General features: G+C 38.4%; 1 protein-coding gene and 1 long non-coding RNA gene across 3 annotated transcripts; one reads left to right on the plus strand and one right to left on the minus strand.

Annotated features, from left to right (window-relative positions):
• The first annotated feature begins 15,908 nt into the window (after positions 1-15,908).
• Positions 15,909-18,677, plus strand: LOC145074093 (uncharacterized). Of its 2 annotated transcripts, none has more exons than XR_013691698.1 (3): positions 15,909-16,499; positions 16,580-16,674; positions 16,815-18,677. It is a non-coding gene; the product is annotated as an uncharacterized LOC145074093 (long non-coding RNA). The 2 variants fall into 2 exon arrangements; XR_013691699.1 differs by having other exon boundaries at positions 16,586-16,674.
• Positions 18,678-20,130: 1,453 nt separating this feature from the next.
• Positions 20,131-21,630, minus strand: WCRKC2 (WCRKC thioredoxin 2). The gene is made up of 5 exons (XM_079019994.1): positions 21,140-21,630; positions 20,767-20,841; positions 20,603-20,669; positions 20,448-20,465; positions 20,131-20,370 (listed from the first exon to the last, which is right to left on the minus strand). The coding sequence occupies exons 1-5, from the start codon at positions 21,457-21,459 to the stop codon at positions 20,266-20,268; spliced, it is 585 nt and encodes a 194-aa protein (XP_078876120.1). The 5' UTR covers positions 21,460-21,630; the 3' UTR covers positions 20,131-20,265.
• Positions 21,631-24,404: the final 2,774 nt, after the last annotated feature.

The following is a 24,404-nucleotide window of genomic DNA, read 5'->3' on the forward strand; positions in this document are numbered from 1 at the left end:
CTCGTCGAGTTCTGTTGTGCAGATTCCATACAATTGAATTCTAAACCATTCCAGAGCATCTAACTTGTAGATCTGAGCCCCTGGAAACATCTGAACATGTAAAGTTGCTAACTTTACGTGTAACTAAGAAGGAATGAAGCTATTTCACTCAAACACTACTTTTCTCAGGAAAACTCATCCGACTCGCCGAGTTGTTCAAACAACTCGTCGAGTCTAAGGCAATCTTCATTGGACTCGTCGAGTCCACGACTATCTTCATATGAATCGCCGAGTCAAGCTTGCGACTCGCTGAGTCCATTCAGTCCCTTGTCCATACAAACCTAATTTGAGCCATGCAGCGGCTCCAAATCACGGATCCAGGCTTCTAGGTCATGCTTATCACGTAAAGTTGCAAACTTTATGTGCATGCACGACTTTAAAGGCTTCAAATCTCAAAACTAAGCTCTTAATGGGGTTCTAAGATCAAGAGGGACCTCAATCACGATCATGATTGAAACTTTACACTTCTAGAATGCAATGAGGGTCCAAATCTGAAGTTTCCATAAAAAGGGAAGTCCATATCTCAAGTTAAATCATAAGAGGCTCCTATGAAGGCATAACAAGCATAAAGAAGGTTGTAATGGAGGACTATACAAGGTCATAACTTCATTACCTGAATGAAAAATAGATGTAAGCTAACTCCTAGATCTTCCTTCTCTTCTATGGACCTTCTTTCCTTCCCAAAACTTCCAAGCTATCACAAACACACTCAAACTCAACAATGGGGGCTAGGGTTTATAGGGGAAATGTTCTGAGAGTGATGAAGGCGAGGTTGGGGGCGTATAAGTGTGTTTACATAGGGTGCAAAACCTTAAAATTAGGGCTTCATCCAGAGACGCAGACTCGCCGAGTCCCAGCGTATGGACTCGTCGAGTAACTAGCTTAAATCGCGTGATCATCCCGTCTCTACTCGACGAGTCGGGATACTGACTCATCGAGTTCCTCTTGAAAACCAAACATACATATTTTTATTACATACAAGAAATGGGGCGTTACAACTCTCCCCCACTTATCTTAGACTTCGTCCTCGAAGTCTACTGCTGCTGAATCCGAAAATAACTCCGGATAATGCTCCCTCATCTCCCCCTCGGTCTCCCACGTCCACTCTGAACCCTTCCGCTGCTGCCACTGCACCTTCATTAACTGTACCACCTTATTCCTCAAGGTCTTCGTCTTCCGATCCAAGATCGCAACTTGTTTGTCGATATAATTCAGGCTACTATCAACTTGAATATCCTCTAATGGTACAACTACTGACTCGTCCACCAAACACTTTCACAACTGAGAAACATGAAAAGTGTTGTGAATTTGGCTGAGCTCTGCCGGAAGATCCAACTGGTAAGCATCCCGGCCCACCCGGGCCAAAACCCTAAACGGACCAATGAATCTGGGGCCCAGCTTGCCCCTCTTCCGGAACCTGATAACACCCTTCCAAGGTGATACCTTCAGGAGGACCATATCGCCCACCCCAAACTCCAAGTCTAAACGCCTCCTGTCGGCGTAACTCTTCTGTCAACTCTGCGCCGTCTGCAATCTACTACGAACATGCTGAATCAACTCTGTGGTCTTGAGCACCACCTCGGTACTCCCGATGACTCGCTGACCGACCTCGCCCCAACAAATCGGGGTCCTGCACTTCCTCCTATAGAGCATCTCAAAGGAGGGCAGTCAATACTAGCATAGTAAATTTTGTTATACGAAAATTCCGCTAATGGAAGATACATATCCCAACTGCCATCGAAATCTAAGACACATGCCCGAAGCATGTCCTCGAGAGTCCGGATAGTCCTCTCGCTCTGCCTGTCCTTCTGGGGGTGGAAAGCGGTACTGAAATGAAGACGATTCCCCATCTCGTCATGAAACCGCTTCCAAAATTTGGAAGTAAAACGGACATCTCGGTCTGACACTATCGAAACAGGTACTCCGTGCCGTGCCACTACCTCGCGCCCATAGATGTCGACTAGCTTCTCAGCCGAAATGCTCTCCTGGATCGGTATAAAGTGCACACTCTTGGTCAACCGATCCACTATGACCCAAATCGAATCCACTCCCCGAATGGTCCTGGGAAGCTTAGTGATAAAATTCATGGTAATGTCCTCCAATTTCCATACGGGAATGTCTAACGGTTGCATCTTGCCGTGGGGTCTCTGGTGCTCTGCCTTGACCTTCCTGTAGGTCAGGCATCTCTCCACATACCAGGCAACATCCCGCTTCATGCAGGGCCACCAATAGTCGGGTCGAAGATCTCTGTACATCTTCGTCGCCCCTGAGTGAAAGAAAAATCGAGACTTATGAGCCTCATCCATCAACACCTGTCGTACTCCGCCCCAATACGGTACCCAAACTCTCCCATGAAGGGTCAACAATCCCCGAATGTCATAATCAAAAGAAGCTACTCGACCCACGATCCTCTCACACTTCTGCCTCTCCTCCTTGAGGCCCTCGACCTGTGCCTCCCTGATTTGCTCCAACAATGGAGTAATCACCGTCATCCTCAAACATAAATCCCTGATCGGGGCCACTGCCGCCTTGCGGCTCAGGGCGTCGGCCACTACGTTGGCCTTCCCCGGGTGATAAAGGATCTCACAATCGTAATCCTTCACCACATCTAACCAACAACGCTGCCTCATGTTAAGATTTGGCTGGTCCATGAGGTATCTCAGACTCTTGTGATCCGTGTAGATGGTACAATAGACCCCATAGAGGTAGTCTCTCCAAATCTTGAGAGCGAACACTACTGCCCCCAACTCCAAATCGTGTGTCGGATAGTTAGCCTCATGAGGCTTCAACTGTCTAGAGGCGTAAGCTATGACATGCCCCCGCTGCATCAACACGGTCCCCATACCTGTGATCGAGGCATCACAATAGACTACAAAATCATCCACTCCCTCTGACAGGGTAAGAATTGGTGCCTCGCACAATCGCTGTCTAAGGGTCTCAAATGTTGCCTGCTGCTCAGGCCCCCAATGAAACACCACCGACTTCTTGCTCAGTCGGGTGAGTGGTGTTGCTATCTTGGAAAAATCCTCAATGAATATCTTATAGTACCCTGCGAAACCTAGGAAGCTCTGAATCTTTGATGGAGACCTCGGGACCTCCCACTGCATCACGACCTCGATCTTGGTCGGATCCACTAGAATACCCTTCTGGTTGACGAAGTGACCAAGGAACTGCATGTCGCGCAACCAGAACTCGCACTTGGAGAACTTCGCAAAAAGTCTCTCCCTCCTCAGCGTCTCCATCACTTCTCTCAAGTGCTCCTCGTGCTGCTCCTAAGTCTTGGAGTAAACCAAGATGTCATCAATGAACACTATCACAGACCGATCCAACATCGGCCTGCATACGCGGTTCATGAGATCCATGAATGCGGCTGGAGCATTGGTGAGTCCAAAAGGCATCATCACAAACTAATAATGACCATAACAGGTCCTAAAAGCGGTCTTCTGAACATCCTCACCCCTGGCCCGCATTTGATGATAATCATAGTGCAGATCAATCTTGGAAAACCAAGATTCTCCCCGAGGCTGATCAAACAAATCATTTATCCTCGGGAGTAGATAATGGTTCATCACCGTTACCTTGTTCAACTCCCGGTAATCTATGCACATACAATGCGACCCATCCTTCTTCTTCACGAACAGGATCGGGGCTCCCCATGGTGAACTACTCAGTCTGATGAAACCCTTGTCTAACAGCTCCTGTAGCTGCGTAGACAACTCCTGCATCTCCGGAGGAGCCAACCGATACGGTGTCTTGCCTATCGAAGCTGCACCAAGAACCAGGTCAATCCTGAACTCAACCTGTCCCTCCGGAGGTACACCAGGCAGATCCTCTGGGAATACGCCCGGGTAGTCTCGCACTACTGGTACATCGTCGACTGTCGCCTTGCCCTTCTCCTGAGCATCCAAAACATAGGCGACGAACCCTGTGCAACCCTGTTGAAAGTAGCGCCTCGCTTTCGCTGGTGAACAAAGAATCGGTCCGCGTTGTGGCCCCTCACCCTGAATCACTAACTCTGCCCCGCTGGGAGTGCGAATCCTCACTAGCTGAAATTCACAATCGATCACCGCCCCATTGGGGCTCATCCAATCCATGCCTACTATGACCTTGTTCCCCCGTAAAGGAATAGGGACCAGGTCTACCGAAAACCGCTCATTGAATAACTGCAGCGAGCATGCCTTATGCACTCTCGCGACCCTGACGGTCCTATCATCCCGCCACCACGTCAGGAGTTGCTCGCGCCTCTTCTGCTGTCATCTGAAAAGCTCTACTCTTCGCCACTGGCGCCTCGGCCTGGCCTTGACGACCGTCTGTAATCCTCAATGTAGCAGGGGCAGGTGCCGACACCTTCCCTGCGGTTGCTAAGCTCGGGCACTAGGACTTTTTATGTCCCCTCTGATTGCAATGGAAGCAAATTAGATCAGATGTTGCGGTGGCGGTGGTAGAAGCTGTACAATCTCTGCTCATATGCCTAGTCCGACCACACTTGTAGCAGCCGGAACTCCCTGCCTTGCACGCCCCATCGTGCAATCTCCCACACTTGCCACACTGACTGTGGCTCTGCTGACCTCTGGACCTCTGATCTGAAACCTTAGGCTTCTTGCCCGAACTCCCTGTACCCGAAGCCACCTCCGGCTTCCTCTTCTTCTTCATCTCAAGATCAATCTCTCTCTCTCGAGCCCTCGCAATCATATCATCCAGTGTCTTACAGCTAGATCGGCTCACAAACTAGCGGATATCACTCCGCAGCATCTCAAGATAACGGGCCATCTTCATTTCCTCATCAGCTACGTAATGAGGAACAAGAAGAGCCCTCTCCCTGAACTTGGCGGTAATCTTTGCCACTGACTTTGTAGTCTGAGTAAGGTCCTGAAACTCCCTGGCTAACTGTTGCACCTCAATAATCGGTGCAAACTCAGCTCTGAACCTGGTAGAAAAATCTCCCCAAGTCATAGCATCAAGTGTTGTGTCATTCCCGATACCATGCCCAACCTCTTCCCACCAGTCACGTGCCCTGTCCTTCAGAAGACAGGATGCAAATCTGACCTTGTCCTCCTCAGGACATCTGCTGGTGCGGAATGCGTTGGCAACATCTACAAACCACCTAGTACTCGCAATGGGGTCCCGCGCCCCATGGTAGTCTGGAGCTCCACAAGCCTGGAACTCCCTGAATGTGAGTGTGTGCGACCCCATCATAGCCACCTTCTCAGCACGAAATGTGCTCAACTTCTCATCCATCAACTCTAAAATACCCTCCTTGATCGAACCGAAGATCATAGGAGTCTGCTCAAGTATGATACATTGATACGGGTAACCTCTAAAGTTTAAAACACCCTAGTCTGCTCATCCAACTGCTCGGCCCCCGAGCCTGATCCCGATCCCTCCTGGCACTTGAACTGCCGCCTGCTGGTCTAGGGCGTAAAACCACCATTCTGAAAACACATCACATCATACGTTAGAAACATTGAAATATCTCGAGGGATCGCTATTATTATAGGTTTCCTGGTCTCACCTCGGCCTTCCTTGATTAAAGTACAGATCCTCTGCTTCCAGTAGTATGGGCCCCTACTACCTTCCACATTCATCCGTACTTTCCTCAAGAACTGCCTCGACTCCACCAAGTCACTACTACTACTACTGATCCCTGCTACTCTCATCCTAGGCTTGCCCTAGGGAAATCTCTGACTCAACCCAAACCAGTCCTCAGTCGCTGAAGGCCTCCTTGTAATGCCAATTAGTCATTACCTGAATACCATCACATGTGATGAGGCTCGGATAATCCTTCGAGTAAAATACTCGTCCCTACAACGGTTAGACTCAAACAAGAGCTACGTAGTATGGCCAAATCCAACACTCTAAGATTATTCAACCCTAATCACATGCGATGTGATGTATTCACCTAATTGCTAACTTCCCATTACTCGGAGTCCCACAAAGCACAAAGCAAGCAGCATTCGAACACAGGAAACTACTCAAGCAATTCTATCCTCATAATAGGAAACTGTACTAGCATACAATGCTAAGCCCATACTATCAGGTATAACCTAAACAGTTTATCCTACTGCTGTCTACTCAATATTAGCATGCAATTCTCATAAAGCTAAAACACATATAGCAGGCACATAAGGCACCTCCCTAGATGCTTAGTCCTATTCTAGCATGTTGGTCTATTGAAACTAAAACAGATAATCGTAATGTAAACTTGTATGGGTAATTTGGGAGTACTTACTTGAGCTCAGCTGATCGCATGCACCACACCCCTTTTTAAGAAAACTCTTTTTCTTTCTAAGTTCTTTTTCAAAAGTTCTTTTTCAAAAATTCTTTTTGAATATTTTTCTCTTTTGAAAATCTTTTACCATTTCCTTAGTTTGAGTTCAGACACACTCGAAAGCGTGTCCAAATCCCTCAAACCAAGGCTCTGATACCAACTTGAAACGACCCAAAATACGACCCAAAAATTTTTGTTTAAATAATACTAAAGATATCAACCATTTATAATATATCATGAAATCGTACGTCACAAATCCCAAAAATTTATAATAGATGTGTCATGACAAAAGAACTGTATCAACATAACATGGTATCAGAAATAAACTCCCAGGACAAAAGTTGAAACTGTGGTGTGTGCAATGCCATCATCCCGAGCTATTCCCTTTGCTTGCGGAAGTACCTGAAACCAAAACTAAAACTGTAAGCACAAAGCTTGGTGAGCTCCCCCAAACTACCACATACCATACAATAACATGTAAAGCACATACTGGGCCTTTCCCACTGCATCGGATCGAAGTCCAGAAACTGCATCGGACCGAAGTCCAGAAACTAACCAGGGCCTTGCCCTCTGCATCGGACCGAAGCCCGGAAACTGCATCGGACCGAAGTCCGGAACTAACTAGGACCTTTTCCCCTACATCGGACCGAATTCCGGAACTAACTGCATTGGACCGGAGTCCGGAACTGACTAGGACCTTGTCCCCTGCATCGGACCGAAGTCCTGAACTAACTGAACATAACATAGCATAAACATATCAACTAGCATGAATACAGATACTGCATATTGCATCGGACCAGGGTCCGGAACACATAACACAAAACATGCTTGAATCAAAGACATCAAGCAATCTAACTACTGCATCGGACCGAGGTCCGGAACTACTGCTAACTAAACGGGCCGGCATTGTAGCCGTAGACCCGTTCCTACTAGAAGGAAAACTCACCTCGTAGTGCTGGCTGCTAGGATGCTAAATCTAAAAGTGGCTGACTGCTGCTCCGGAACTGTCCGGCTACAAATCCCAAAACACTAGATCAGTTACTTGTAAATGCTCTCAGGGTAAAATGACTATTTTACCCTTAGTCAAAGTCAACTCCCAGTTAACCGGACTCGCCGAGTTAGGGAGCAAACTCGCCGAGTCCCTTCTTTACTAACTATGACTTTAACTCACCGAGTCCCTTTCCCACTCACTGACTCACCCTGAACTCACAAGTCGAAGAAAAACGGGGACTCGCGACTCCACTCGTCGAGTCCGAAGAACAACTCGCCGATTTCTGTCGTGCAGATTCCATACAATTGAATTCTAAACCATTCTAGAGCATCTAACTTGTAGATCTGAGCCCCTGGAAACATCTGAAAACGTAAAGTTGCTAACTTTACGTGTAACTAAGAAGGAATGAAGCTATTTCACTCAAACACTACTTTTCTCAGGAAAACTCATCCGACTCGCCGATTTGTTCAAACAACTCGTCGAGTCTAAGGCAATCTTCATTGGACTCGTCAAGTTTCTCATCCAACTCGTCGAGTCCACGGCTATCTTCATATGACTCGCCGAGTCAAGCTTGCGACTCGCTGAGTCCATTCAGTCCCTTGTCCATACAAACCTAATTTGAGCCATGCAGCGGCTCCAAATCACGGATCCAGGCTTCTAGGTCATGCTTATCACGTAAAGTTGCAAACTTTATGTGCATGCACGACTTTAAAGGCTTCAAATGTCAAAACTAAGCTCTTAATGGGGTTCTAAGATCAAGAGGGACCTCAATCACGATCATGACTGAAACTTTACACTTCTAGAATGCAATGAGGGTCCAAATCTGAAGTTTCCATAAAAAGGGAAGTCTATATTTCAAGTTAAATCATAAGAGGCTCCTAGGAAGGCATAACAAGCATAAAGAAGGTTGTAATGGAGGACTATACAAGGTCATAACTTCATTACCTGAATGAAAAACAGATGTAAGCTAACTCCTGGATCTTCCTTCTCTTCTATGGACCTTCTTTCCTTCCCAAAACTTCCAAGCTATCACAAACACACTCAAACTCAACAATGGGGGCTAGGGTTTACAGGGGAAATGTTCTGAGACTTATGGATGCGAGGTTGGGTGCGTATAAGTGTGTTTAAATAGGGTGCAAACCCTTAAAATTAGAGCTTCATCCAGACAGGCGGACTCGCCGAGTCCCAGCGTATGGACTCATCGAGTAGCCAGCTTAAATCGTGTGATCATCTCGTCTCTACTCGACGAGTCCGGCTACTGACTCGTCGAGTTCCTCTTGAAAACTAAACATACATATTTAAATTACATACCAGAAATGGGGCGTTACATTATTTAGATTGAAGTGATAAATGTTAATTAGAGTTGATTATGATGTGTAGGCGAGGATTAGACCATTAGAGGGTTACGAGGATTACTTGCTTACTTAGGAGGTGAGTCTTCTCAGTAGACTTACCATGAGTGGTGACGTTGTGTGACTGAATGGTCTTGTGTGCTTATATTGAGAATTGTGATATCATACATTATGTCTTTGTGATTTATGTTGTGTATTATCTCGAGTTTTATTGAGTTGGACCGGAGGGTCCAACCCGAGCTGTAGGACCATAGGGTCTCCACTGAGACACAATGACCGGATGGTCTTATCGAGATATAGCCATGAGAGGCTAACGAGATATGTGTGGTATTTTGGGGAACTCACTAAGCTTGGTGCTTACCGTGTTATGTGTTTCAGGTACGTCTCAGGATCACGGGAAGGCGCTAGCTTGATTGTACACACGAGATGGAGTTTATGTTTTTGACGATCCTGGATTTTATCAAACAATTTATGAATTTCTGTTTTTGACAATTTGACAATTGTGGTTTTGAAATGTGATATTGAGAATTATTTGGTTCTAAAAACGAAAAATTTGTTTGAATATTTACGGTGTTACAGTTAATAAAGATTAGACAACATAAAGAATAAGAGACACTTCAAGAAAACTTAAAGTTAAGAACTATTCAAGGATCTTAAACCCATTTCAATTGTAATACTAATTCCTAGGACAAAATCATTTTTTAAGGGGTCGATAATTTTAACATCCTAAATATTTGAATGTTAATTAAGTAAGGAAAATGAATAAACTGAGTTGAAAATGTGAAATATTGCTAATCATGGTAAAATGCATTAAAAGGACAAAATGGTCATTTCATATTCCTGGCAAAGATAATGGCAATAATTGTAATAGTTTCAAGTGATTTCAAAGTGCAAATAATGACAAAGGTCATGGGATAAAAGCAAGGGGATTTTCGTAAATATTTGGAGTATTATGAAGTTTGAAAGACTTAATATCATTATCTAATTGATATGTATTAAATGGTCAGTATAACAAGATGCAAGATTTAATTTAATGAATTAAGTCAAAAAAATGTATACTTTAGCAATAAGGTTAATTTGGTCATTTCATCAATATCATGAAATATAGATGGTAAAGATTAATAAGGATGCTACTATAAGTTATGGTGGATTTAGTAATAGGATATTATGCAAATTCAAGTAAAATGGGCTATAGAATTGAGTATTTTGACAGAATGGAAAATTGGGAAATTTTACGATTTTGAGTCTAACATTATGGATTAATGGATTAAGTTATGTATGTATTAAATTGAAGATGACTTAATAGAATAATTAAGCTTGATTAAACCCTCGTATGCATATAAAGATCATAAAAATTGGATTTAATTATGAGAAATATATAACTATTAGAAGTTTGTAGGATTGAAATTGGAATGCCGATTTCAACATGCATTTTGCTTATCTATGGGGGGACGCGACATGTCCAAAAACCCGACATGGTGCGTTAAGGCTAACTTTGGGAAGGCAATGTACTTAGTAAAAAAACATGTGATAGGAGGAAGGACACTTTGCGAACGAAAGTACGATACCAATCCATGACATCATCAGGTGAAACTTGACACATTGAGAAGCGAGACGTAACGCATCTATACGTTGGTTCAAAACACATATTAATTTGTTAACTTCGTCATTTAGCTCTTATTTTCCTTCTTTTCTCATTCCAAAAGTACCCAAACCCATGTCTGAAGTGTTGAATCAATTGGACGAGCTAACCTAAAGGGAATTCAAAGGTTAAACTTCACAAAAGGCTACGGTATCCCCTGTCTGGTTTCAAGAGTGTATGGTGGGATTCAAGAGAATTCCTTGAATTTGATTTATATGCTTTAAAAGGTTAATATAGTGTAATTGGAAGTATTTTCGTCATAATTCCAAGTTTGTCGTGATTAATCATAGTGGAGTAGTTTAATTAGGGTTTGAAGAGCTCAAACCCTAAAATGGTGAAATGTTAAGAAAATGGAAATTGAGCTTTTAACATAATGAATTAACCCAACTAAAAGAGATATACATGAAGCGTAATTATTTTTAATGATAAATGTTTACATATAAAATTTGGTGATCAAATGAATGATCATTTTGATAGTAAATAGTAATTAAGCTTTTAATGTGTTAAGAAATGTTCTAAAGATCTTAATGTGTTATACGAGCGGGTTGCGTCAAGGAATTGGGTTAAAGGCATCAGGAGAAGGTTTTGGCAAAAAGTGAAAGTTAGTCGTCACTAACTTATAAGGTGAGTACATGTGGATTTTATGAGTACATAGCAAACTAGATTTCACCATGAAAGTATTTGTAACTATGTATTTTGACGCTTGAATGTTTATGTTCTAAATGTTTGAGATTTAAATGATATTGCTAGTAGTCTTTATATGAAATTTTTATCGTACAATATGTTTATTTGTTAAATGGAATTGCTACTAGTGTTGAAATGAAAGTTTTAGCATTTCATATGTTTGATGTTGACTACTTAATAGTGGATGTTATTATGTGTAAAAGTTATTAATGGGCTTCATAGAAAGTTATGTGTGATGGGCATTAGATTGCCTTATATGTGTTAATGATATGTTATACTCCAAAAGTGGGTATTAAAGATCGTGGTATTGAATGCATTCGTGTTAATAGAGCCTCGTGACAAGTTATGGTTACAATTCTCCACAATGAGACTCGGTCTACATGTCCCCATAACAGGACTCGGTGACAACTACATGGATGGACTTCTCATAGATAGTATTTATCGGGGGTAATAATTCCCCAAGCCACCATAAATGGTTGATTTATTCACCCATGGTTAGTAAGGAGTCGGTTGTGAATCGACTAGGGGTATGAATTCCATATATATGCTTATATGTGTTTAAGTAGAAAATTAGTAGTTTACTGGGGTGTAGGTTACCTATACGTGTATTAGAAAAATGATTGGTAAATAACTAGTGAGGATTGTAGATTCCTTACATGTGTTAGAACAACAACGGGTATTGGACTAGCTAGGAGTATAGATTCTACATACATAATAAAGTAACAAGTTGGTAGTTAACCAACAAGGGGTATAGACTTCCCATATGCAATAACATTATCTATGAATTTTATATTATTGATTAAGTTGATGAATTGTCTACGTTTATGATTATCTTAAATATGATTTATCAGTATATGCTTCTTGGGTCTAAACCCATGTAACTCACAAGTCTTTCAACTTATATGTTTGTTTTAAATGTGCTATGTGCTCACTTTCAAGAGTTATGGACTAGAAACTCATATCCTAATGAAGACAATTGTTAGATGTGACATGAGAATTGGGTTATGTAATCATTTCCATTTTACTATGGTTGTTGATATTAGTTTTGTAACACAAATTGTTGTAACGAATAAATGTTTTGAAGGTTTTTGTAAAATTGTATTTTTATCATGATTATATTTCGTGATAATTGTACAACCATAGTATTTTATTGGTTTTAAAGGTATGGGTGTTACACTGAGGTAGAAAAATGAGATCCAAATCTATAAACAGATTAAATTCAGAGTCTAGTGTTGAACAAAAGATCCCTAAATCAGATCACACTTTATCTTCAAAAGTCTAAATATCTCTTGTTGTAGAATCATAATGCATTGATAATTCTTCAAAAAGAATAACATGCTTATAAATTTGAGGCATCCTGAAATAAGGTCTGAATAGTCAATAATCTAGACTCGCGTCAAATTTATTGAAGCTAAAAATTTTATCAGTGGCAAGGTCAGCCCTATGGGTGTTCAAAGTGTGCCCTTCAACAAGGCCCACTTAAATCTTAGGGCCCATTTTTTTCAGGTTTCATATTAGCCAATGTTCATTGTTTGGCCTTGATAGGTTAATGAATGTTGATCAGTTGATGTATAGAAAGGATACGACGCAATGTGTTAGTGGCCAAGCGGGAATCACTGAATCAGAATCTGATGAGCGGGAATCATTTTTTAGGGGAAAAGCAAACGATGCTTTGGTTCCTTCATTATATTGCATACTGATTACAAATTAATGATGCTCTGAAGCAACGATCTTCTTACTTTGTATTTTCGTAAAATCAGAATTTCTAAAGAAGGAAATCAAAAACTTTGATCCTCGAAAATTAGAAGGATATCAAAGCTTTGAGTTAATACTTGTAACATTCATAAAATTCAAGAAAAATTTAAACTTTTCAAACAATTCCACAATCCATCATTGTTTACAAGAATAGTTTTCAAAATATGTTTATTATCAGAGTTTTCCCAAAATCATAGAACAAAACATGAGGAGGTGCATGATCACGCCTTTGCCTTCCCACGATCATCTGAAGTATGCCTTCCCGCGATCATTTGAAGTACCTGAAACATAACCCAAAGCTTAGTGAGTTCCCCAAAAATACCAACACACCACAAAACCAGAATAATAACAATAAACAGCATGCATACAAAGCTTTTCAGTCTGACTGGATGCCCCACCGGCCTACAGTCTACCTTGACCACTCACAGAACCTTCAGCGTGACTGGTACGCCACACCGGGCCTTCAGCCTATCTGGACCGTTCTTCGGGCCTTCGGCTAGACTGGTACGCCCCACTGGCCTTCAATCTATTCGGGCCACCCTGGCTCTGTTGTCCTTCATCACAAAGCAGGACCGCCTCAACCCAACCGCACATACATTGTGTCAACACACACACACACGTATATGTGTGTGTGTGTGTATATATATATATATATATATATATATATATATATAACAGACAAGCATACAAATAACTAGTCAATAACAAACAAACAATTCTCACAAATCACTATGCATAGCATCATCCCATCTACCAGTATACAGTTCTAACATAACACAACAGTACTCAATCATATGATAAACTAGGATAACAATCCAAAGGGCCGCCCTTGGTGCCTTCAACCCATGTGTGTACCCATAAGTACAATAAAATCACAATGAAAGGCTCTGGCTGTTGGCTCACTAAAATCCTTGCACTAACACAACAAAATAAACATCCAATTAATAATTGGATTACAATCCTTGAATAATAATAATCCATAATTAGGGTAAATAGCCACTTTACCCTTTTCCCTAGAGGGGCTAAGACCCAGGCCCAAATTTCGATCCAAAAAGGCCCAAAAATAAATAATCACTCAAGGCCCATAATTGGCCCAATTTTCCAAATTAGGCCAAAACTCCTTATTTGGCCTTATCCTAAGGTCCAACTCTTCACTTAGCCCAACACACTCATACTCAGATAGTCCACTAAGGGCCGAAACATTCAAGCCCAAAAGGTGGCCCAAAAATCGAAGCCCAAACTCTTAAACCCAACATACTGAGTATGCGGGGTGTACCCAGCGTACTCCGCATTGACCCAGAATCGCACCACCGACCACCTACGCCCAGCGTATGCCTTGGTACGCACAACAAACGGCGTGGCCATGCAAGACTTCGATTAAGAGCTTAACCCATTCAGGCCAACGTCCAACTTTCAGATGCATGTCTAAAGAGGTGTTCTAAACCATAAACTTTCCAACTTTATGGTTTTTCATGTCTTAATAAGGCCCAACACCAAGATTCTAGTTTGTCTTAACCACTAAAGACCTCTATAACTAGCATGCATGCACTAAATGAGCCAAAATAGCATTTTTATGACTTATTGCACCTTATTTCTTTAGAAAGGACAAATCCTTTGGTCTTAGAGTAGCTTATACTCTTTAGCACCAAGAAAAGGGGACTAAGAACACATAATTTCCTCATAACTAGATCTAAAAGAAAACAAGGCAAGATTAAAGCTTTATACCTTCTGGAGCTTCTCAAGAAGGGAAGAATCCCAAATCCACAAGCTGCTCCCTCACCAAGGCTTCTCCAAGAATCTTCTTTTTCCTCTAACACACCAAGAACACACCAAAAAGCACACACTTGAGCTCCAAAATACACTCAAATATTAGGGTTTGCAAAAACGTCCCAAGGGAGTAGAGGCTAAAATGTGGAAAGGAAAAGAGCCATAATGATGCTTAAATACCCTTCAAACCCTAAAATTTAGGGTTTCCTCCTAACATGAGTATGCCCAACGTACGTGAGTGTACACCCAACGTACTATGGTGTGCCCTAGTACGCTCAACGTACACATATGTACGCTTAGCGTACTCCTCCTGACCATATTACAAAAATGTCGCTAGGGCTTCAAGGCATAATTCTTAGACTTAGGGATCAAATTGACATATAATTTAAAACCAAGGGATGAATTTGAAAATACCTGAAAACCGAGGTGTTACAATAGTATTCTTTATAATTATTCAAAATCATTAAATCACAATGAAATTAGAAGCCTTGAATCTTGAAACATCGAAAATATGAAGGAAATTAAGGTTTGGAAAACCAAAATCTATGTCACGGGGAATATCAAAAGGAAATGAAAACGTATTATACAATTTTTATCTATATGATACATTTATGATATTTGTTTAGAGGTTGTAAGGTAGAATTTATGATTGTTTTTTTTTCTGGAAATCGGATTTTTTTATAAGGAGTAATTCATAAACCCGAATTCAAAAATCATAAGGCATTCTCTGTCCTCGGGATGTGTTTATAAGAACTAAATTAGTTTTGTTTTCTTTCATTCTTTCTAATTCGTATTTTCTTGAATTCAAAGTGGCTATGAGGTTAAGATGTTTCTGATTTCAGTTTTTTTGGAGTGTAGATGGTTGTTTTCAAGTAGAATGATGGTTGTTGCAAGTAGAAGCATTTTTTTGTGTATTATTTTGAATGAAACTTTAATTTAAGTATTTTGCACTAGAAAATGACATAAAAGCCCTTAAGTTTTCACAAAAATATTGATTTTACCCTTGGACGTGTTTTAGATCTAGTAAAGTTGTATGTTTTGTTTAATCTGTTCATTTATACCATTTTATATGTTTTCCAGGCAACCTACCGGTTACCTAATGCCAATAAAGCCCTTGAGTTTTCAAAAATATTCGGATTTATCCTTAAGTTTTCAAAAATGTTCAGATTTACCCTTATTTTGATTATTATTATTATTATTATTATTATATATTAAAATTGTCCACCCTTAGCTACAGTAAAGTGGCTAAGGGATTGGCATAAATGGTCCCCTTTTATGTATAAATATTAAAAAAACACGTCTCTTTTCTCTCTTAGATTCTTTTGTGTTATTATCAGTATTCTTGATGGGTCTTTTTATCATTATCTAAATTGTTGGTAAGCACGTGTCGTTTTTTTCGTACGCGTAGTCATCGGCTTGTGACACCACCAAAATACGTGTCTTCTTCTCTTTCTTTTGATCCTTCCAGCTCACTCTCTACTCCGATGCGGATCCACTCACACTCGCTTCTTAATCCCTCCATCAATATTTCTTCTCTCTTCCACCGCCATCCGTATCCTTTACCGTTTCTCTCTTCTCGCTGATGCACACTGCTTTGGAAATACCCTCATCCATCTTCTATTTCTCTTCTACATCCACCGAAAAGGGCCGCCGACCAACCCACTTCGGTTGTTTGTCTTCTGCTGCTATAGCTGATTCCCAGCAAAATTCCGGGTTCGTTTGTACCTTTCGCTCAATCTCCACCTTTTAAGTTTTCTAATGTGTCTTTTCTAAAAAGACTCGATTTACCGTCGCCCACAGCAAATGAGACCCTCTTCATTGTCAATCCCGTTCTCAATCTTTCAACTTCTACCCAGATGAACGATTAAAAGAAAAAAAAAGGTGTATATGTTTGTATCCAACCTACGGATTCAGTACCAAGGGCAAACCCAGATAGGTGAAGAGACCGCTGGATGAGAAGTCACACCCACACCTTGTGTTGGATTCCATCTGATTTATAAGGTTTCATGAATGATCGTTTCAATTTTCTGCATACAAAGTTTTTATTACATTATTTTTTTAATTTTTTTGCTAAATTGAAGATTTAGGGTTCTTGATGGCTACTGATGCACTTCCAGTTGCTTACGGAACTTCTCATGTGACATTCGTTCATAGAGCCAATCGCAAGTCTGATGAGGTATTCATTCACTATCACCGTATATCTTCAATTTCTTAAAAAATTTCTCTTTTTAGATTCATGTTGACATCATACTGACCATCTGATTTACAAGTTATATGTTTATCAACTTTGATTTGGATTTTGGTCCCTTTGATTAGGGCATCTTCGGACAATATAGTTGGGGATAAAGTTCTACCCACCAGGTATTCGATGAAATGCCTAACTCACATTTCTTGTTTTTCTTCTCTTGGTTTTAGATGTAGTTTATGATTTCACAACCGGATTTCATATCATTTTATTGTTGTGATTAATGAAGAATTTAGGGTTTCAGTTCGTTATAATCGTGGTAATGAAGGGAGTGCTCACCAAAAGTAATGACCTCCAAATCATTTGTTCTTTATTGTTAAAATTTTCAAATACATTTCTTTATATCATCAGTAATTAACTTAAAATTGTAAACTAAATACTAATTTTATATTCATCATTCAATTTAATTTGCAGACAAAGACTGCAAAGAAGACTGGTATTGTCGGAAAGTATGGTAAGTATCCTGATTCTTGCTGCAAATCTCTTAATATGATAAAAATTATCTATAAAAATATTTTTTGTTGTTAAGCTACAAAAAATGAAAATATTTTACTTAAGCCATCACAGCAAGTACTTCTGTGAGTTTTGTGGGAAGGTAAACAATCATCTACTTTTGGATTTTTAGTTTAATGAATTTGTATATTTTCAAAAGGTTTATTGTTTATGTGGAAATAATTTGTATTTGTTTTGAAATGTTGAAACAATATGCAGTGAAGAGAAAGGAAGTTGGAATCTAGGGTTGCAAGAATTGTGGGAAAGTCAAAGCAGGGGTCCATACACATTGAAGTAATAATTTTTATTTTTTTTTGTTTCTTTGTTTTATAATTTAATGTTTTTAATTTATTGATAATTTTGTTTTTTGTTTATGAATGATAATAGTACTGCAAGTGTTGTTACAGTTAGGATCACAATTCGAAGGCTGAGGGAGGAAACTGAGAGTTAAGTAGAAGGTTCATCAATGTTCAGGCCTTTCATTTACTCTTATTGTATTAGATCCTGACAGTTTTGTTGAGAGTTATTCATGACATGTTTTTTGTTTCAAGTATTTTGGTTTTATAAATCATGCAAGAAATTTAGTTTTGGATGTGGATTTTGCATTTCATTTCTAGATGTTTTTTTTAATTATTATCCATAGCATTTAGAATAGTATCTTTACAGTGTTTGGCTTGTGGAGTTTTTGACAGACGTGAGTTTTTGACAGAAGTGATTCGATCAGTGCTTTTGAATTGATTTCTCAGTGTAAAATGCTCAACCTCTGGATTCTTTTTGTCAGTCAGTACTCGATTTTTGTACTTTTGAATTTGGCTGGATTTGACAAGTAATATAAGTTTGGACGATCTGGCTCCTAATGATGGTTAAGACTTAAAAGTATTTTAATATGTGACATGTTTGGTTTGTTGAAACAGATCTTGATTTATATTAGTTTCACATTCAGGTACGCAATGAGTTATCGGTAAGAAATAATATCAAGATTTATATTACATAACGAAACATTCACAATTTGTGGATCATATATAAACAAAATTCATAAATTTCAATTATCTGTTAAAATTATAGGTATTTGAGGTTGTCATAGTTGCAGTTCAGTTAAGTCTCTACCTTTTCATCTTTCCAACAGGTTTCACATCAGATGAGATTTGTGATTAAGTAGAGAATGAGTGAGATGACAACAACCCCTATGTGTGCTATGTTGCTATTTGTAGTGTGGAACCAAAACATGAAGAGTTGAACCGCGTTCATCCAAATGCACTTCATTGGAATGATGTTAAGTGGGTTTTATTTGCATATCTTAAAACAAAAATACTAAAATAGGGCAATGTATTTTTATTTTAATTTTTAGCTTTATGTAATTTGGATCTTTTTTTCTGCAAAGAGCAATGTCCTTTATTTTTATTATTTTAAGCATCAAAATTATAAAATGACGAATTACAGAGAATAGCAACATACTTAACTGTGGCTACCAAACACCTTCCAACTCCCCGCAACGCGGGGGAACGCATCTAGTTATTATTATTATTATTATTATTATTATTATTATTATTATTATTATTATTATTATTATTATAATAAATGAACGGATTAAACAAAACATCCAACTTTACATGACCAAAAGTACGTCCAGGGGTAAAACCAATATTTTTATGAAAATCTAAGGGTTTTTATGTCATTTGCCATTATTTTTGCTTAACTTTTTCAAAATTTTCAAGTTTTAAGGTCTTTTTTTTATAAAATTGAACAAACCTCTTAAATCTCGGGACCGGCCCTGATCAGTGGTGACCAAAGACCGGTACCACGTGCATCATTAAATAAATATTCGTCTTCATATGTCATAAATAAAGGTTTAGTGTTAAGTATAATATCATTATTTATTCTTTGTTTAGTGGAAATACAAGCCAATTATCCAAATTTAGGAAACTTATGTTAGTTCACACTTATTTATAATTTTTTTTGCAAATTATAAGAAATAACATTGTTCTTAATATTATCTTCTTATTCTTTGATTATTATTGTTATCATATTCTGTATTTAAATTCCACACTTCCAAGCTTTATTATCCAAGCTTAAGATCATGAACTCAAGAGTTAATCCGAGGACCAATCCTGAAACAAACACCAAACGTAGATGCAAATATGCAACAACATCAAAATTTGAACTTAATTTGCAGATTCACTTATACCACACGATCATTCTTGTAATTTACTATTTTATTGTTATAGACCATAAGTGACATCGAGTTGTTAGTTAAGCATATGTTTCTGTGGTTTTGGAGTTGCATAATGTAGATACTTGATTTATGAATAAAAGTAGTTTAAATAAAAAACGTGTGTATTGAAAAAATATTTCTATAATGTATGCTGTCTTTTACCTTTTCTTATGAATCCTAGGTTGTCAATTAAACATTATGAAGTGACAACATAAGACGTATATAGGATAAATGATTTTTTAAATCATATCTACTTGTAGCACATGTTTTATGAACACAAAATGTTCCTTTTTCCATTGAAAGAACCATTTGATGAACGTAAAATGGCTATTGTGCCTTTGTCTACAAGTGATGTTCAATACAAGTTATGTAGTTGATTAGCCTATTTTTGTTTGGTCTATGGAGTTACATACCTGGAGAAAGTGCTTTAGGAAAGAGCATGTATCTTTTATTGTAAAACAAAACCGTCATAATTAAAATAAAATGACAATTTTATCATTTCATCATTTTTTTTTAAAAGTAAAAATACACCTATAAATCTAGTGTTAAACTACTTCTTAAATCAATTTATGTTCCCGACAGGTTCAAACCCTCAACCTTTTAGAGTGAGGTCAACTGGTATCTTTGTATCTAGAATTGATGGTGTATACCAAATTTATAAAACACACAAAAAAAAAAAAAAATTGACAAAAATGGCTTTTATTGATTATTCACTCATGCCTATACAAATATAAACAATCACAAATAACAAATTGTCTTCTTTCTATTCTACATGTCTACAACAATAAAAATAAAAATAAAAAAACAAGAAAAAAAAATTAGGATTCATCCTCGCCCTCTATCATATCACGAACCTCACTAACAACCAAATACGCTTTGTGACCTCCAATCACCTCTCCATGTTTCTTGCTATCCTTCCAAAGCTGTAAATATCATAATATCAAAAATCTATTAACTTTACACAAATTTTATAAATTTAATACCAAATTATTCTATGTACCTGTATTGTTGGCATTTTCTACATAATTTGAGGAGCACCATCATGAAATCAAACAAGTTAGGTGTCAGGTTTATTTACGATGATGATAAGGGTATTTACGTCTTTTTATATTCCGTTCCATATTTTTAAATGAGACTAAATTTTAGCAGACTTACCGTGACTCCAGCACGAACCACAAGCTTATAAGGGACATTGTTGACATCAATACAGTAAAATTTTACTCTGTTTTTTTTTTTTTCACAAAAAGACATAAATATCAGAAATATGAAGCTAAAATGTCAGAGAAAGAAATACTTGAGTAAAAAGGTGTGTACTTTACCTTGGGTGATAATCAGCTGCCAGTTTTTCCAATTTTGGTTTCAAGTATATGCATTTTCTACACCATTTTGCCATCCTACAAATCATTCAACTTAAAGCTTCTTCAACAATCAATATGGTTAATGAACAGAAATATTTGGAAATACAATGAAATACAATGAAATGATTAAGAAGGCTTGATGAAATTGGATTTGCAACGATCATTGATGGTGGAAGTAACTTTACCAAACTTGAATTCATTTGGGTAGTTCGAATCAGAAAACAAATGTTGGGATTTTATTTGGTACAGATTGTTTCAGAATCATAAAAAAAATAGTTCATCAATTACAGAAACAGTGAAGAGAAATAAACTCGATTCAAAGCAATAAACATACCATAAAATCACGACAGATTCATCGAGCTGTTCAGCCTCAGCAATCATGCGATCGAATTGGGTTTCATTTAAGATAGGTTTGAGCTCGATTGAAACAGGGGAAGAAGTATCAAGGCCTTGAATCGATCCTTGTTGACTCGAATTAGTTATCGCTTTCACACGTCCTCCATCTACATTACCTTGTCTCTTCAAACTATCACATAAATCTGAAACGAATCTCGAAGATCCGCAACTTGAAAACACAACACGATTAGATGGAGGATATGGTGATTTTAGTGATTGAAGAGGTGAAATTGCTACTAATCGTGCAGCGTCGGACATGGCTGCGATTATAGATCCCAAATTTTATGCGGAAGAGAAACCGGTTTGGGAGGGAGGGGCGGCTTGGAGTTATTGTTGACGGAGTTGTGGAGGAAGACGGTGTAGAATAGTGGACCTGCGGCGCATTTTAGACTTTGTTTATATTGGTGGGTACCCGCTTCCGGGGTTGGTAGTTCCAAATAAAACCTAACGAATAAAACTAGGTGACACAAATGTATATTTCAAAAAATAATAATAAATAAAATAAAATTATGTTTGTCTTTTCAACAAATAGTAAAAAAAATTAGTTAAATAAGATATAAATTTTCTTGTAAAAATTTAATAAATAAAATAAAATAATGTTTTTCTTTTCAACAAATAGTAAAAACTTAGCTAAATCATCAAAATTGATATAAATTTTCTGGTAAAAAAAATTAATAAATAAAACAAATTTATGTTTTTATTTGTAATAGTAAAAAATTTGCTAAATCATCAAAATTGATATAAATTTTCTGGTAAATTAAATCAATCGTCATTCGTGCGATACATGTTTAGTCCATATTTTTAAAAATTAATTTGAACTGTCTCTCGTATTATTAAAAGGTGCAGGTTACGTCCCTTACAGATATAAAATAAAATATGACTATCTTGCCTTTTTCTTTTACTTTTTCATTTATTTTTCAAATGTTTATAACTTATCTATTATTTTTTATTAATTATAATTTTTAGATAAGAAAACATCAATTTAAATAGGTTCCAAGTTGCAACCCCTTTGGCCATAAACCACCTCCAACTACAGTCACTTCTGGTCACCAGTCGTTATCCACTACCATCGGAAACCATCGCTTCTCACCATCTCTTTCTCTCTCACACACATACGTCTCTCTCTCTCTCTCTCTCTCTCTCTATATATATATATATATATATATATATATATATATATATATATATATATATATATATATGATACCTTCATATATCACCGCCAACACCTCTTGTACCACCACCAGCCCACTACGTTGAACTGCAACCCTCAGATTGGAACCCTAAGACGATGAAGGCAACGGCGTTCGAAACCCTAAGATGATAACCTCAGTTGAAAACCTTTATCTTTCGATTTACGAGTCCAGTGAATAGGTGGTGACGATGACGAAGGTTTTCAATCAAATAGGTGTAGATCTAAGATAGCATAGATCTAATGTAATGCTCTGTTTCAACTACTTATTTCACTTTGAATTATAAGGATTTTTGGTGTCCATGGCGTGGCATTCTTCAGGAAACGCGTGTTTTCATTAAAGGCGTCACGCCGTAGCAACGTACTTGCCACGACATGGTGACGGCTGACAAGCAAAACCCCAATTTCTGGGCTCAAGGCCCTATTTTAAGGAAATGATGGCTAGGGTTTCCCTCACCCTCAACCTCCACCACTTCCTATAGTGTTCTTGAACAACCCTAGCCCATTGCAAGTTTGAAGCTCATTTTGGTGTCTTTGGTGCGCTTTAAAGGAAGAAGAAGAAGGTGTTGGTGCAATGATCCAGCAAGTCACTCCTCTTTATCCTTGGAATTTCTCTCTAGACCATTTGTAAGTCCTCAAGTTTCCAACTTGGTGATTCCTTTCTTATAGATCTAGTCTTCTTAGCAAGTTTTGGTCCATAAATGAAGTTTGAATAATGGGATAAGATAAAGTCTGCAACTTTATGACTCATCTAGGTCCCTTGAGCTTAATGTATTATGGATCTAGAGGTTAGTTTAGATTTTAGAGTCAATCATGAAGTTTTAGGGTCATTTCCTCGTATTTTGACCTGGTTGAGTGAGGGACATGCATGGGTCATGCATGTCCATAAAGTTGGTATTTTCTAGATCCTTAAGGTCCCAATAAGCATTCTAGAAGGTTAAAACTGAAGGCTTAGCAGATTAAGAGTTGAATCCATTAAGCTGTCGTTGATGGTTTCTACGGCGCAACAATTTGCCTGCCACGGCATGGAGTCTGGTTTGGGCCGCGACTATTTTGTCTGGACTGTGTCACAGTGTGGTGGCAAGCCTATCACAGCATGGTAGTGGATTTTGATCGAGATCAAGTTAGAAAGCTACGACGTGGCCATTGGTTGGCCACGACATAGAGGGCAATTAGAGTTAACTTTAACCATTAACCTTGGACATTGACTTGTTGACCTGGTTTGAATTTTAGTAAAATGGAGTATAGTTTGGATCACGACCGTTTGTCTGGACTGTGTCACGATCAAGGTTGTAAAAATCGCTCGACGGTAGCTCGACGGTCCACTGATGTTAAGGGATTAATCGGTCTTGGCAGAGATTAGTCGGGGATTAATCGAAGACCATAGATTATTAATAAATATTAACATATTTTAAGAAAAACAAGTACTTCAAATTTTGAAAATAAGAAAATTTTTAAATTTTTAAATTTGAAAATACGAAAATATGAACATTTTGGTATAATATTTGAAATTTTGAAAATTTGAAAATTTTGGAGTAAAAAAAGAAAGTTGATTTTTTGAATTTTTAAATTTTTTTTGACATTTTTTTTTAAATTTTTTTGACTTTTTTGACTTTTGTTGACCGATTAATCCCACCAAGACCGATTAATGCCTCCAAACCCGGTTAATCCTAAATTTCCGATTAATGCCCTAATCCTCGACGGTTGGAGAATGTCAAACGATTAATTCACGATTAATCGCCGATTTTTGCAACCATGGTCACGATATGGTGGCAAGCCTGTCACAATGTGGTAGTGGATTTTGATTGGGATCAAGTTAGATAGCCATGACGTAGCCATTGGTTGGCCACGACGTGGATAGAAGTTAGAGTTGACTTTGACTATTGATAATGGTCGTTGAATTTTGCCCTGGTTTGACTTTTAATCAAATAGCTAGTTTCAAAAGGTTGACTAAGAGTTGCCTTGTATGATTTTTTAGGATGTGTGTAGCAGCCGCTTCTTGACTGTGTGA

Source organism: Lactuca serriola, chromosome 9, assembly GCF_051521515.1.
Source record: "Lactuca serriola cultivar US96UC23 chromosome 9, Lser_US96UC23_V15, whole genome shotgun sequence".
Taxonomy (NCBI): Eukaryota; Viridiplantae; Streptophyta; class Magnoliopsida; order Asterales; family Asteraceae; genus Lactuca; species Lactuca serriola.